Raw genomic sequence first — 17,342 nt, 5'->3', positions numbered from 1 at the left:
TCCGGACAGCTTAACTCCCCGTCCAGACAGCCACTGCATAGGAGCTCTCAGATTTCTTTGGAACATTCGTTTGATCACCGAATTCGCCAACAAGAACTAACACTATGCAATGTCACATACACCAATAGCTAAGTCACATATGAAATGCTGCCTAATGTCGATGTGCTTGGAATGGGAATGCTGAACAGGATTCTTGCAAATATTGATGGCACTTGTATTGTTACAAATTTACAATAAACTACCATGGTGCCTTGATCAATCCTATAATCCGACAATAACTACTTCATTTAGAGTAACTATGTGCAACAACTTCCGGTAGCTATATATTTAATTAATTGGTAATTGATTCCATGACACGCATCCCATTTCCATCAGGATAAAATGAAAATACAGTGGAACATTTAACTCTTTTTGTAAAAGAGTGTATGTAGCGGAAGACTTCACTTAATAACAAACAAGTTACCTACAATTTAACCCACATCAGAAAATCACGAAAGTAAATTTAAACATTAGAAGACAACATAAATATCCATCGAGTGTTACAATCTAATTAAGATAGATGACCAAGTTGAATCAAAATATTACAATCTAAGATTAAAAGTACTAAAGCATCAAAAGAAAAATATATCTATCGTCCAAACAACAAAATCCTCAACGGTTACAAAACATCAAATACCACATGAAAAGAAACCCTATGGTTGTACAATCCAACTCTGAACTACCAACCTCCATTATAGCTACGTACTTAAGGTCGTAATCAAATATCAATCTAGCAAGATCATCCAAAGACATCCTTTTACTCGGTCACCCAAGAACCATCATCAAAGGTACAACCAACAATAAAACAACACATGTTTTATAGGTAGAAAGATACAAGCGTAATTGCATGACTTAGTGAATAATAATATACGTGAATTAAAAGGTATTTATGCAGTGAACTCAATCAGTTATCATAAGGTTTATAAATGACAAGCAAGAATAAAATAAGATTCTCAGTTTAAAGATCATATGATATGATAATGCAATATAAATATAATACACAATAATTAAGATAGACATATCATAGTTCAACTCTATATAGTCTATCCAATCTTTTAACCCCTTATTGGTAAGGTTGACGCTGTGCTAATGGACCTGTAATATACTACAAATGCCCTTGATATTGCCTTATACCGTCATGTACTAGCAGCCCAACTGGGTCTAACCTCTAGTGGCCACACTACTAGCAAATGTGTAATGATGACCCATCCTTTCACTGTACGTCTGTCACAAATAACCATTGAATCAAAGGTTGAACAATAAAAGTAAATCTCTTTAACCATAAGGTTAACCCATAAATAGTAAGTTCATGACCGTTATTCTGCATGTTATGGTATATCATGTCATACGATGCAATTTATTTCATAGTCTTCTACATGCATGCTTTTACAAACCCATTATTTTTATTACCTTGTTATTTGTGGCATCTCACACCGCCTAGGATGAGAATATGCTTATATGTATACTCGCACGCTATTTGATAACAACGTGTTTTAAAGCTGTGATGGACATGAGCCTATCAGAACTCCGAAGTTAAGCGTACTTACACAATAATAGTACTAGGATGGGTGACCTCTTGGAAAGTCTGATTTGGAGGAGCCAAAAGTGAACAATATTGTGTCATTAGGGTGGGGTGTTACATTATTCATCAATCATTTTTCACAAAAATAAAGTTCACACTATTATAAAATGTACTTCAAGTGAGTTGTAAACATGCATGTTTGATACATAAAATAATCATGGTATGTAAATAACAAGTATCTGTGTGATGTTTACTTACCTCCGTCGTAATTTTTTGCTGAGCAATTCTCCAAACTGCCACTAATGTCCACAATAGTGAAAGGATCTAATATTAGTCGCTGATCTAGACAAAAATACCCTAAAACCTAAATTAAAATAAAAATGACCATTCTAACGGCTTATCGAACATTCGATTACTGTTTTGATTGTTTGGCCTGAGCCTCAATCGTTCAATAACCTTACTGAATGTTTGGTGATTTTGCAAAATCTCCATTTCTAACAAAGATTTAAACTGCCCTAATTTAACACATCCTAAGGCACTTCTAGAGTATCAATCACGAACAAAACCCATTATAAAACCTTCATGCCAAGAGAAGTACGCCCAATGATTAAAAGCTTAAAAACCCATGATAACAATCCTTAACCTAGATTTACAAGATAGAGTCATCCAATCCAAGGAAACAACCCTAACAGAAACTACACAAGCTCATAACATCAATCCAATAGGTAACAAGATGGGATGTTACCTCTTGAAAGGAATAAACCCAAGATATCCTCCTTCTCTCTACCAAATCTTATCTCTTCTCATTCTAGGGTTTTGAGGTGAAAATGGCAACTAGAATGGTAGGTCTAGATGTAGGGATGAATTTATAGACCTCTCATGGTCGTTCAACAGGGTTGAGGTGCCCAGGATTTAAAAAAAAAAAATAATAAAATCAAACACTTATCAAACATTCGGGCTCCAATGTCGAATGTTCGACATCCCATTCAATTGTTTGAGATCCAACTTGAATGTTCTTTGTTGAGTGTTCAATGTCCCATAAGAATTTCTTGGAAAGATCCAAAAACTCTACCTTTACACACTGTAATAACTCCCGATACTATACCAATTAAAGCATACTTATCACAGATTAAATGTTGGGGGTATTGCACATCTTCTTGTCCTCATGAGAGTACGGGCAACGAGCATGACTCCTACCATCCAATACAAATCTCTTAACCAAGTCCTTAGCATATTTGGAACGAGAAATAAAAATGCCCTCATCTATTTGCTTGACTTGAAGACCCATAAAGTCTCATATAAAAAACAAAGTCAAGTTGGCATTTATAAGGTTCAACTCATACTAAGCTATTACTTTTAAGGAATGCTTGGGTGTATGTACTTGCGTCTTTACCCTAGTACGGTGCGAAGCACCGAACACGAGTGTGCGTGGTAGTGGATTATAGGGGGCTAGTGGTGCCTTGATGACAAACTTGACATTTAGCTTGAAGCGATCAGATCATGACCATTAATTTTGCACGGTCATGAGCATATGGTCTAGTGGTTTGATCTAGATCGTAGGATGCTTATAAGGTAAATCCAACGGTTAGATTTACATGACTGTTAGTAAAGTCGACTATAAGATTAAATTGAGTTTGATCTAATGGGTAGGATTACGTGCTTATTACTTGCTCACAATTGCGATTTAATTGCGATAATTAAATAACTATATATTAATAATAATTTAATTTAACGGTCAAAATTAAGTGTCTCTTTATATTGGATGGTCACATTTTAATGATGGTTAAATTAGTTGTTTATTACAATTACTTGAGAAATTACATGTTTGTTAAAACCGCTTATTTAACATTACAAAGAGACTAGTTTAATAATATGAAAAATTCTCTCTTCTTTTGTTTCTGTCAAAACCTTCTATAGTTTAAAATTCGCTGCTCTCTCTTGATAGAATGAAAAATCTCAAGATGTTCTGGTTTTTGTTTCATCAAAATTGGTAGAGACAAATAAATTCTTAAAGATAGGGACTCACTAACACACATCAAAAGCATTTATTTTTCTCTTTTATATTTCTAATCCTAAAATCCAAGAAAATACAACTATATTGGTGCTTGTGGTAAACTGCATGTGCGTTGCTACATAACCAATGGCTGAGCATGAGTGCTACGCAGTGAATATTAATGTGGATGACTCACAAATTTAAAAGAAAAATCATCCAAAAAATCTCGTACTCTTAGTGAGTTTTGGCTAGCCAAGAAGAAAGACCGAAAGAGATAAGGAGTTCTTAACACAGGTAAACGCTATAGTCTAATCTTGAAATGTCGTATGTCAAGAGACCTGATGACACTGAGTTGAAAACTATGTGAAAAATGCTTAACGACTCCAAAAAGTTGTTTATCACAATTTATGTGGAATTAAAAATTTGAAGCAATAAACAATTCAATCACCAAAATGTATAAAACAGTAAATCACGAAGACACAAATATTTTGGTGACGAAGAGGAAACTTTTTAGAAAATACTCTTAAAGTAAAATCTCTTCGGGGCAACCAAATGCAGGAAATCACTATCAAAAGATTATTCAAAGATTACAGACACTAGGAACACTTACAACCCTTTGCAAGACCTTGACTCTGTAAGATTGACAAGCCTACAACTCGTCTCCTTGCTCACAATCTTCTTCAATGTGATTCTCCTTTACCGAACCCTTCCGATAAACTTCTCAATGAGGCGCAATAGAACTAACAAAAATCCTCTAAGAGGAATAATCAGGCTTACACAGATTTTCTTTCTAAGCTCAGCCTCTCACGAAACCTAGCCTCCGATTTTGTCCCTCTCTCTTCCAAAAGAGATGTATATATATCAGGACAATATACCCTAGACCTGGACCCACTAAAAACACGTTTTAGGGCATAATAGGTATGGCGCGTCCGGACAAGTTAAGTGCCCGTCCAGACTGCAACTTGAGGCGTTGCTTTTGGTAAATTTCTGGAAGTCTCGTCCGAACGGCCTAGTTCTCTGTCCAGACGGCCACTACTTGGGGAGAAAAACCTCTTTCGGGTTTCCACATCAGAAGGTCACTGGGAGAAGAGCTTTTCAGAATTCTTTGGAATTGTCGTTTTAATCACTGAATCAGCCAATAAGAACTAACAAACTCCCCCTTTGGCAATTCAGTGACAAAACCAATATGCCGTGACATCTTATCATCTCTCTCCATATTTACTTTGCATTTTTGTCACAGAATGACAAAAGGTCTCTACGTTTCCTAAAACACTCACAAAATACATCAAGGCATATGTGGAACAAGAATATATAAATAAAACTCATGACTACAGATAAAAAAAAATGCATGAAGTATAATGCAAGATCTTGAATACACATCAGCAAAAACTTCCCCTCGGTGTATGACTGAATATGAACAAGGGAACAAATTTGCAAATAGAAATATTCATTAGAAGAGTATATCCAATAAATGATAAAAAAAAATTACAGATTATGATAAACTCTTGTTGAATGTGCCAAAAGTACCCAAAGCATGCAAGTGTATCAAAAGATGAATAGACAAAATCATTGTCGCAACTCACGCCATGCCATTATGTACTATCACTATTCATGCTATATGTGTTGTGTGTGATAAGCCACAATCAAAAGTCAAGCAATGGACAAAAATTTATTGACAAAGGAAGGCAATTTAAAACTTTCAAACCATATGAAAGAAATTCATAGTTTGTTAGGTTAAAAAGTCAAACCTTACTGGGGCCTAGTCACCTTCATCCAATACTCTTCCCCTTAATCTCATCACAAGGCTCAAAGCTACATCTAGAATTTTAATTTTGGATGAGCCAAGCACAAAAATTGACACAATAAAAATTTCATTTTTGGAATATTTTGACATTTTGCACATTTCATTTTAAATTTTCTCTTTGAGAACGTGTCTTTCATAATATTGAAGTACAAGATATAAGGGTTTGAGCTAAAATTTATAGGTTCTAGGTTCAACCAGCATTTGGTCAATTTTAACCCACAAAGAAAAATCCATCCCATGCATATGGTTTGTCCAACATAACAATTTTGTCATGGATTGACATTCATTCTTGAGGCTTAAGTGCATAGAGATAGCATAAATGAGATATACCACAATAACACATACTTGAATGGATCAATGAAAGTTCATTATAAAGATAATCAACTCAAGCATGATAAGTGTATTGCATAGGTAAATAAGTTAAGAGGATGTCCAATTAAGTAGTTAAAGAGCATTTACGGCATATATCCATCTTAACTCTTCAAACATCTTTGCAATAGCAATTCCTTTCTAAAAAATACAGAAAAATTATTGACACAATAAAACACAAATAAGGGCAGCAAAGAAAAATAACATGTTTGAATTGAGATTACAACAGACAATAATGAATGTCTTTTAGCATTAAACTTTCATCTCATCTTATATGTCCCACTACAAAATAATGATTTGGTTTAATAACTACTTCTAGGTCTTCACAAGGCATTACACATTCATGACCGTTTGATTACCATGTCGACAAAAATCTTGGTGGTCCGCACACAACATCTCATCTATAAGCCTTTCAACGATTATGACATGTGAATTTCTTGAAAAGTCCTTTATGAATTTGCCTCAAAACAAGAATCTCAAAACAACCATGTCTACACTCTTCATACAAAAAGTGTAACAAAAAAAAAAAAATGCAATGCAAAGAAAATCAACATGCTCTAGGATATTCAAAAATAAGCAAAACAATCAATTCTAGGCATGTTATTTACTCACCTAAATTAAGGTGAGATCACTACCACTCCCCCTCAATGGGTGAATGGTATAATCCTTCCTTACCCACTCTTGAACAATCTTATGACCAGATTTATGACGCACATGGGGTGTCAATTTAAAACAATTTGGTTGAATAAGACCAACTTTACCACAATGATGACAGGTGGGAACAAACTTTTGAGAATGTTGTCTTTTATGAGGATAGATATATTTAGACTTTGATCTAGGCAAACAAGACTCTATATCACATTTTTCTTTCTTAGAAGCACCCGTGTGTTTCCAAAGTCTTTAGGATTTAAACTGAAAACAGATTGGTCTGATGTGACCAATAATCCCACAATGGTGGCATGTATGAACAAATTTAGCTTGAGTTTGTTTCTTAGAAGAAGTCTTGGATTTGGGCTTCACACAATTATTCAAACAAAAAGTTATGCCCTTATCCAAACAGACTATATTAGTATTGAGTTCTTTAACATTCACAGGCATAACAAACAAAGTCTTTCTTTCAGATTTAGAAGTATATGAAGTAGAGCAAACACTATTATCAACAATCATACTATGCTTGTTATCAACACAGAAATTTTTTTCAGATTATCACTAGAGAATTTTTGTGAGAGTTCTTTCAAATCATTCTCAAGTGGTATATTCTTTTTAACAAGCACAGACATCTCAGAATTTAAAGAATCAATCAAGACATGTGATCTAAACAATTCATTCGTCAAAGACTCTTTTTCATGCACAACATCATAAAGCTTATTAGAAACCTTTTTATATGATTTGACCAATTTATTGTAATCATCATAAAGGCAGCTGTACAAATCTTGAAGATCAACCTCTTTATTAGAATCAATGAAAGTAGACTAAGATGTATTCATAGCAAAAAGGAGTCAAGGATCTCACTCAAGAATTTAAGCCAAACAGAGTGAACCCGTTCTGATACCAATTGAAAAACGCTTAACGACTCCAAAAACTTGTTTATCACAATTTATGCGGAATTAAAAATATGAAGCAATAAACAATTCAATCACCAAAATATTTAAAACAGTAATTCGCACAGACACAAATATTTTGGTGACGAAGAGGAAACCTTTTAGAAAACGCTCTAAAAGTAAAATCTCTTTGAGGCAGCCAAACCCAAGAAATAATTATCGAAAGATTATTCAGAGATTACAGACATTAGGAACACTTACAACCCTTTGCAAGACCTTGACTCTGTAAGATCAACAAGCCTTCAACTCGTCTCCTTGCTCACAATCTTCTTCAACATAATTCTCCTTTACAAGACCCTACCGATAGACTTCTCAATGAGGAACAATAAAAGTAACAAAAATCCTCTAAGAGGAATAATTAAGGTTACATAGATTTTCTCTCTAAGCTCAGCCTCTCACGAAACCTAGCCTCCAATTTCGTCCCTCTCTCTTCCAAAAGAGATGTATATATATCAGGACAACAAACCCTAGATCTGTGCCCACTAAAAACAAGGTTTAGGGCATAATAGGTACGGGGCGTTCGGACGGATTAAGTGCCTGTCTGGACAGCAACTTGCGGCTTTGCTTTTGGTGAGTTTCGGGAAGTCCTGTCTGGATGGCCTAGTCCCCCGTCCGGACGGCCACTACAATATGGAGGAAACTGCACTCTTGGGAATCCCCGTCTGGACGGCCTAGCCTCCCGTCTTGACAACCACTGCTTGGGGAGAAAAACCTCTTTAGGGTTTCCACGTTGAATGGCCACTAGGAGAAGAGCTTTTCATAATTCTTTGGAACGGTCGTTTTGATCACCGAATCAGCCAACAAGAACTTACAATATGGAGGACACAAAATCAACTTTTAAGAACAACGCTCTAAGCTTGTGTGATTCTATAGCTTTGTGAAATCTTTCTTTGTTATAATTTTAATTTCTTGTATTCTATTTATCTTACTATTAATATCAAAATAATTTTACAATAAAAGAAAAGAAAACAAATAAGAGCTACACGAAATATAACCATATATAGGAATTATAAGCCGAATATATATATTTTGCACCATCAAAATAATTTTACAACAAAAGAAAAGAAAATATAACCACAAGAATTATGAGCAGAAGCCAATTTTGCAATAAGATGAGCTCTGGACTTGCTTGCCTTTGAAGGCAAGATTAAGAAGGATTAGCATTATTACCAGCAGCCTACACGTGTGAGAAGGAATCATGCAAGTTGGTGGACGCAACAGGAAGAATCACAGCCACCGAAAGCCCATCTCAGTCCCAATCTTTATGCACAAGAACTCAATGAAGGTGATTGAGAGAATCTGGTATAAATAGACAGGCCTCATAGAATTTTCAACTTTTCTTGTGTCATGATAGCAAGTATTCTTTGCTTCCATAAAATCTGCAAAAAGTTGAAGAAATGGTCAATAGCTGTACACGTCTCCCCACAACTTGATTGTATAATTTTGGTCCATCTATCTTGGAAAGAGTAGCAGAAGTCTACATATCAGATGGTTGACAAGTCATAGCAAGGTAGTGTGATAATAAGAGTTATATGCGTGTAGAAAATATGTCTGCCAACTGGTTAGAAATCTTAGAAACACAGTAGTCTTGGGCTTAAAAAAGTTGCTTTAAATATGCAGATTCTCTGTTGAAATGCTCTTCATGTTCAAATAAAGCAGCGCACTCTGAGCTGTCCCTATAAATAGTCTAGCACAAGGGCTCAATTTTAAACAACCTTCTCCTTCTCATAAAGCCAACCCCGAAACCAAAATAAACAAACTTCCAAGGCAACCCCAAGAACTTCTGAAAATTATTGGACTTACTCATCTTTTCAACACAATTCCATACTTGTTAAGAAGACAGTCTTGAGATGGCAGACAAGGTGTCAAAATTGGCTGAGAAGGGTATTGTGATTTTCAGTAAGAGCTCTTGTTGCATGTGTTATGCAGTCAAAGTTCTGTTCAAGGAACTTGGAGTGACCCCCATGGTCTGTGAGATCGACCAAGATCCTGAAGGCAGGGAAATGGAGAAAGCTCTCATGAAGTTGGGCTGCAATGCGCCTGTACCAATTGTCTTCATTGGGGGACATCTCATAGGATCCACCAATGAAGTCATGTCTCTCCATCTAAGTGGCCAGTTGATGCCACGACTGTTGCATCCTTAAATCACCGGGTGGTTTATCTTACCTATATATATATATATCCTCCAATGGCTTGTTGGAAGGAAATTTAAAAAATTTGGGTCAAATTAGTATTGTAGTAATAGTCTGTAGTTTTTATGTGTGAAGTACTTTGTAGCATTTGATTAGCTAATTAGTAGTGTGTAATCTGCTTCCTATTCTTAATGAAGTTTGGCTTTAAATACACCCAGTTTCCCTGTATTCAATGCAATTTAACTCCATCTGTGAAAAAACAGGACACGATATACATGTGCTTTAGTTTTTTCAACGGTAGTAGAAAAATGAAGTTAAATATGGACCATTTTAAAAATTACAGCGTCTAAGCCAAATCCATTGGGTGAATGTGATTTTCAAAGCTTGAAATTTGAGAGTTTGTTCTCTCTGCTCCATACATGAGTTCTAAGTAGTTATTAGGGTCACTAGAATAATGTCTAAAATGGAATATGAAGTCCTAGTCCTAGTACTGGCAGGCAAAATCTCTCTCTGATGTGTCTATTGCACGTGCACTCGCACATGTTCTGTACATGTTCATGCAGGATACCCTGACTGAAGTTGCACAAAATAATATTATAATATGCACAAGCATTTCAACATAATCAGCTTAATATATATATATATATATATGTGTGTGTGTGTGTGTATATATATATATATATATATATACACAAGCATTTCAACATAATCAGCTTAATATATAATATATATATATAAGAGTCCTACAAACAAATAAAGAGAAGCGTAAACTTTAACAACTTCCCAAAAATAAAGATAATTTCTGGGAAGGAGAGAATCCAGCTTTTGAAATCCCAATTGCATGCCCCAAATGCATAAAGTGCTGCAAACAACAGAAGGGGAAGTGGGCTCTTTGAGTTGGAGAAAAAAAATGTTCTTCGACAACTTCCTGAAAACAAAGGTAAAATTTCTGGGAGGGAGAGAATCCAACTTTGGAAATCCCTTTTGCATCCCTCCATATGCAAAAAGTTCAAAAAAAGGAAAATTCCTAACTTTCTAGTGTGTGTTGCCATATTTGATTCTTTTACTTTCGGGTAAAGAGTGGTACTACATTCCTTGCCTTTACCTCTTTAAATATTTGTTTTGCTTTTGTTCTCTTCGTTTTGTGGCACTAGCCATGTGGTTAGAATAAGTGTTAGTGTGGGTGAAAACTTTGTTCAAGGTTTACCAGAAACCTCTATTAAAGTAATGATTGAGTAATTAAATTTATCTCTTTTTATCAACTTAAGTTTTTAGGATAATCGGCGATTTAACATGGTATTAGAGCTAAATATCCTACGATCGAATCTTAACTCCGCCAATTCACTCCCATTTAAATTAAATATTGCACATGTTGAGCCTCATCTATTAAAATGGAGTTTGAGCCCACACGTGAGATGGAGTATTAAAGTAATGATTAAGTGATTAAACTTATCTCTTTCTATCAGCTTAAGCTTTTAGGATAACTGGTGATTTAACAACTTCAACCTAGCTGCCTCTGTGGTAAAAACAATTTGTGAAATATATGTATCATCAGTTTGGAGCTTGCTAGAATCTTCATTATACTCCTTCGATATCATTGCCACTTACATATACTTCTTTAGCAAGTCTGTCGGTCTTTTTATTTTTTATTTTTTCTCTAATTAAATTTGGAAAAAGGGTTACAATGAAGGATCCATCTCACTCTTGATTCAAAAAGAAGAGAGAATGGGAAATCTTATGAAAATGCTACCAAAAACTGAAAAAAGGGTGAACTCTCCAACAATAGACCCAAAACAAAAACAATAAGGCGAAAATACAAACAAAAAGTAGGAAATTAGACAAATTGATAGGTGAATCAGTCCTCTCAATATGACCACATAAAACGGTTACAAAAATGAAAGGAACAGATTAAGGCAAACTTATCTGAACCCCTAAAGTGTGTTAGTTTATCTATCTATATATATATATATATAGAGAGAGAGAGAGAGAGAGAGAGAGAGAGGAGAGGGCTACTAGTTTCTTTTGAAATGGAAACAACTTGCAAGATGACTACAAAATTTGTTTTTATTTTGTGATTAAGTTCCCAGTTTTTTTAACACTCCTAATTAATTATTATTCTTCACTGAAAAAAAAAATAATAAAAAAAAAAGTTATTCTTTACTCGCAGGGATATACAAAACCAGGATTTCTAGTAGGGGCAAGGCTGTAGCTTTGTTACTATATTAGCTTTTGACCTTGAAGATGGTCGTCACAACCAGAATGCATGTTGCTTTTAACTAAATTACTGCTCATATGATATGAAGGCAAAATGCACACAGATATCAATAAGTCCAATGAGCATGAGTATTTCATTTGTGTACATTTGGTATCAGACTAGACAGGGTTAGTTAGCTTTACAGGCACCAACTAAAACACGCTGCTCTCTGATGCAGGAGAATCGGCACATGCTGAGTTGTCAAATTCTGAATTAATAATGTTAGAAAATCTTTGATAAGGAAGATCAACGCAAAAATGACAAAAATCAGTAAAATCAAGCATAATTGGGGCAATATTCCGCATTAGATGATAAATCAGGCATAACTTTTTCGACAAGTATCAGAATCGTGCATATGACCCCAATTCAAAAAGCTTTTTCGATGCGCACGTTGTAGTCAATACCACGTTGGGCCCAAAATCCACTATTTTCCCTTCAAATCACTTTGAAAAGTTATTTTTTGCCATTTTATGAAAATTTTCTTTCCTCATTCATTTTCATAGGGAATTATTTCCAGCTTTCACCAGATTTTTGGCAAAATCTTTATTTCTATTCGCAGTTTGATTTTATGTAATAATTAGACTTTAACCGTTCTTAGCAAAAAGTCTATTTACTTCAACCATACAAGTCAGTCTTGTGGGTTTAGTTCTTCATTCTGAATTTTAAATAATATTCCAATATTTCAAAGTTATTCTTTATTTTCTTTGGGCAGCTAGGATATTTTCTCAACCCCATGCACTCATTATTTTTTCTCTTTGTGAATTACCGTTATGGCCTTCAATCCTTATATTTTGTTTATTATCATACGTTGTCAAAACAATTCTAGTCTTGTCAAACCTCACCCCGCTTTCTTTGATCAAGGAGATAATTTGGTATTTCCGGCTTTGTTTGGATGGCCATAACCATCTGAGATAGTACATTATCTTAGCAACATTTATCTTAGAAATAACCATACACAGATGTAATGAGCATGCAGATTCCTCACTGGTAAATGGAGACAAGCATATAGATTTGGTCGAAGAAAGAAAGATCGAACAGAATATCATATATAGGTGCCATCTGACCCAAAGAATCGCACAAAACCCTGAACTTGTTGGCTTTTGCTGATCAATCACCATCAATCTTAATCAAGAAGTTTCAATGAAGATGATATAAGATAAAACAGAAGAAATCTGTACAACCTTTTACAATTATTGAGAAGAAACCACAGCTGTCTGTTTAACCAACCTGGTCGGATGCAACCTCCCTGCATTTGCCATATTCCTTGTACTCTTGCTTCCTTGAATCCTAAGGTTGAACATTCTTTCTCTTACAATCAAACCTAAACAGTCCCATGATTTACATTTAACATGACAGGTCATTTCACAGATTAAGAACACAGATATTTGCCTTTCCAAAAATGGACTTGGCAATTTGCCCATCAAGTGAATACAGAATCACATTTACATAGCTTTCTTTTTCTTTCTTTTTAATTTTTTTTTTTATTTATTTATTGTAAATGTACATTGTGCTTGATGCATCTTGGAGCAAGGGGGTGGAAAAGGATGGTCAAGTACTACAAGTGCTAGGAATTTAGACTAAGTTGTGTTACATAGAATATATATCTTTTATTGGTCTTTATTTTTCCTAGAATTAGATTCTCATAAATATAGGGTGAAACTGTTTGGTATGCTTTGGATAAAGTCCTTTGGAGAGGTTCCATCAAATGATTATATCCTGCTGCATAAAAACATTGGCTTCGGTTGTTAAAATTTTTTATTTTTTATCTTTTTATTTATTTTTAAACAAAAACATTAACAGAGAATCAAAACATTATACACTCCTAAAAAAATAAAAATATATAGCTTTTACTTTTATATCACTTTGGAATATTTTTTTCACACAAAAAACAAAAAATACTCATCAAAACACATTAACAAACCGAGCCTTACATCCTACTGTTAGCAACAAGTAGAGATTCCAATTAAATTATGTTATCCGGCCAGGTGAAAAAGAAAAGTATCAATAATTATGAACCTATCTTCCAGGACAGTTTAAAGCAAGCTCATTTGTAGGATTAACCATTTATGGTTTGCAATGTATTATGTACAAGATCCAATGCAACATATATAGTTCTAATATGGGCGGCGGCGATTCAACACCCCCATTTCTCCCTTTCTCTCTCATCACTCTCTGTAGCACCCCGCTCTAATTCTACAAGAATCAATTTTTTTGCTTAATATATATTATATCAATTATATATATTAATATATACTATATAAAGCTTAATATATATTATATCAATTATATATAATTGATATAAAGCTTTATATTAATATATACTTGCAAATTATTAAGCTTTATATTAAGCTTAGTAATTGATAATTAATTAAGTTGATATATATATATATATATATATATATATATATATATATATATATATATATATCAATTTTAAATATGCATAATATTACGCATATGGCGTGCATATTTCCACCATGCATGTTCAGGGCTTGCATCGGCTAGTTCCCTTTGGTTAATTAATTGATAGGATTATTAAGAATTTAACTCGATCTTTTCATAAATAGTACTCCATCATATTGCTAAGGAGTCACTAAATTTAATTAACTATAACATTGCATGCAATCTAGATCATGATCAAAAGTCCTAAGCCCCAATTTTTTTTTCTCAAAGTTATTAATAATAGAATGAATGTCAACAAAATTGTATGATTGTTTACAAGATTACAAGATTACACTTGTATAAAAAAAACATTTCTCATCTAGCAAATAATGCAAGGAGTCACTTAAACAATTTTATCATCAAATTTCTGAAAAATTTTATTTTTTAATTTTTTTAAAATTTTAACCAATTTGTAACGTGTCATTTTGACACGTTGCCATTTAGTAACGTGTCTTATTGCCACGTTGCCATTTAGTAACGTGTCTTATTGCCACGTTACCATAAGATGACGTGTCTATTTAGCACGTCATCTTATGGTAACGTGGCATTTTTGCCACGTCACCATATGGTAACATGTTAAAAATGCCACGTTACCAATAATAATGGTAATGTGTCGTCTTTTAACACGTTATAATTAAATAACGTGGCAACAACTAATGAACAATTGCCACGTCACTAAACCCATATTTTTTTGTAGTGTAAGATTAGAATTAAGGGTGCCATGATTTGGCCTAGGTATGTTTGGAGTTAATCTTAAGTCCCAAAGGGAGGGTAAATAGAATTTTTGGATAGTTCCTATGCAAAACGATTGATCGGAGTCTGAGAACGATCGAACAGTTCTCCTTTAAAACCCTAGCAATCAATTAGTGATTTTGAACAATCAATTAGTGTGGCGATCGATCGGTGATTTTAACGACCGATCAGTGTTAGTCTATGTGTGAATAAGAATTAGTCATTTCAGCAAGGGCTCATGGGACTGAGTCTATTTAATGGTCTTGGATGACCCTTAAGCCCCATTTTGTTCCTCCAATAGCCACCAAACCCTAGAGAGAGAGAGAGAGAGGAGAATAAAGGATTTCTTGAAGGGTTTTGGAGTCTCTACTTTCAAGAGATGAAAACCCTACACCCAAAGCTTGTTTCTTTTTGTGTTGTATGCTTACTTAATCATTGATCCTTGTATTTAGAAGTTTGTTTTTAAGAAGCTTTGTGTTTTGGAGAAAATGTTTGATTTTTGATAGAAAGTTTTGAACTTTGGTATTAGATTCTTGTGTTGAGGTCTGGTGCCTCAGGCCGGTTTGTGCTTAGAATAGTGTTGAGAAGTATGTTTGGCACCTTGGAACGTGATAGGTAGCTAGGTTAAACATAGGACATTTTTGGGTTTTTAGAGTTTCTACCCAATTAACGATCATCTCTTGTAAAACGATCGATCGATGTTTGCCAACAATCGAATGTTGCTAGGAACGATCAAACGTTCTGAACGATTGAACGTTTCCTAGCAATGATAGATTGGTCAGCTGGTAAAATGCTTAAAAATCAATGTTTTAAGGTTTTTTAGGGTGTTCTAGCCTAGACATGTGACTAACACTAGAGCCTTTCGTAAGCGGTGGTATTGGAGGATTTGAGGACTATTACCAAGAGGAATTTTGCGATAATGGTGAATAAACTCACGTGAAAACTAAATTTTGCGATAATGGTGGTGAATCAAATTAAGCCTAATAGCAAGTCTAAATTTATTATTCAATGTGCATGATTTATATTAACATGTGAACTTTGTATAACCGTATGAACTTTGTATTGTGTACATGGGTGTGTGAGAAAAGGGAAATGATGCATCGTGTGAGTTTTACAAATGCATACATGTAAAATGAAATTATTAATTACATCGTATGATATGGCTTCCATGAGAAAAAAAAAAAAAAATGTGTTAAGTATATGCATACCATTATATAAGCTTAACCTTGTGGTCCAAAGTTTATGTTTATGTTATTTGCCTTGAATCCATTGGCCAGAGTGAACAGTGCAGCCATATACGAGTGGCGGGTACCACCTACAGCATTACTTATGATGTGGTTCACCCAATTGAACCATTAGCGATGACTAGTTATTGTACCTTATTGGAGCATCAATATTGTACCAAATCTTCTACGGAATACACAAAGCTCACCGTAAGAAAGTTAAGGGTACATATATACCGTATGGAGTAGTGGCTATGACTTGTCCATGTGTGACAACATATATTATTATTATTATTATGCATCAACATGATTTTCCGCCTTGTTATTACAACAAGAACTCTTTTGCATAATGTTATATCTGATCCCTATAGCTTTTATAAACTGCTGGGTTTCACCCCTTATTGATATTTTCTTTGTATACTTTACTTACTAAGTCGTGAAATTTCACTTGATCGATTTTCACCTATAAAACATTCTAGGTTTTTAGGAGATTGCCCTTCAGGGTATGGAACCTAAGGAGTCGGGCCCCCTTGCTATTCAGCTCTCTCTCTCTCTCTCTCACTTTCTCTCACACACACACCACGTTGGACTTGAATCTTCTCCATTTCATTTGAAATGAAGAAGAACAAGTTAGTAGTTTTTAGGGGGGACAATTTTGTCATTTTTGAGCTTGCTATTTTTCATTTGGACAAAAATGTCCTCTTAAAACAACTAAATAGATCCTCTCCATTTCAAATGAAATGGAGAGGATCCTTCTCCTTTGTAACACCCCGCATTAAATTAGTGTTAAGGTCCCCCTAATTTATGCCCGAGTGTGTTTGGTGGAGTTGGACTATATATGCTTAAATCCTAAAAAAGGGGAGAAAATAGGATTTTTACAATGACAAACAAATTCCGAATATTCCATTATAGTACTTTAAAATTATTGGGTTGGTATTGTCGGGCCTCATTCGGCCCATACATGGCCCTTAGTTGCCCATGGCGCTATGGAGGAGAGTCCACCGAAAAAAAAAAAAAAAAAAATGAAAAACAGAAACCCTAACTTTTTGTGTTAAATTTAGAAATAAATAATAAGCGACTTGCGTTGAAATAAGATCACAAAGGAGGTTATAGATATATATTTTATTATATAATATAAAATTTTAGGATAAAGCTCTTTCTTTCAAATTAATATGATTAATTTAATTAAACATACATGTAAAAACTGCACGAGAAATATATATGAGTTAAA

The 17,342-nt window shown here is 34.4% G+C and overlaps 1 protein-coding gene across 1 annotated transcript; it reads left to right on the top strand.

Annotated features, from left to right (window-relative positions):
• The first annotated feature begins 9,072 nt into the window (after positions 1 to 9,072).
• On the top strand, positions 9,073 to 9,539 carry LOC132169095 (monothiol glutaredoxin-S9). The gene has a single exon (XM_088511188.1). The coding sequence runs from the start codon at positions 9,179 to 9,181 to the stop codon at positions 9,470 to 9,472; it is 294 nt and encodes a 97-aa protein (XP_088367314.1). The 5' UTR covers positions 9,073 to 9,178; the 3' UTR covers positions 9,473 to 9,539.
• The last annotated feature ends 7,803 nt before the right edge of the window (positions 9,540 to 17,342 follow it).

Source organism: Corylus avellana, chromosome 1 (genome assembly GCF_965113065.1).
Source record: "Corylus avellana chromosome 1, dhCorAvel1.hap1.2, whole genome shotgun sequence".
Taxonomy (NCBI): Eukaryota; Viridiplantae; Streptophyta; class Magnoliopsida; order Fagales; family Betulaceae; genus Corylus; species Corylus avellana.
Note: the sequence above shows the minus strand (reverse complement) of the source record. Positions and strands in the feature narration are given on the sequence as shown.

Excerpts from the sequence above, each read along its gene's own strand:
- LOC132169095 (XM_088511188.1), top strand. The coding sequence starts at position 9,179 with ATGGCAGACAAGGTGTCAAAATTGGCTGAGAAGGGTATTGTGATTTTC.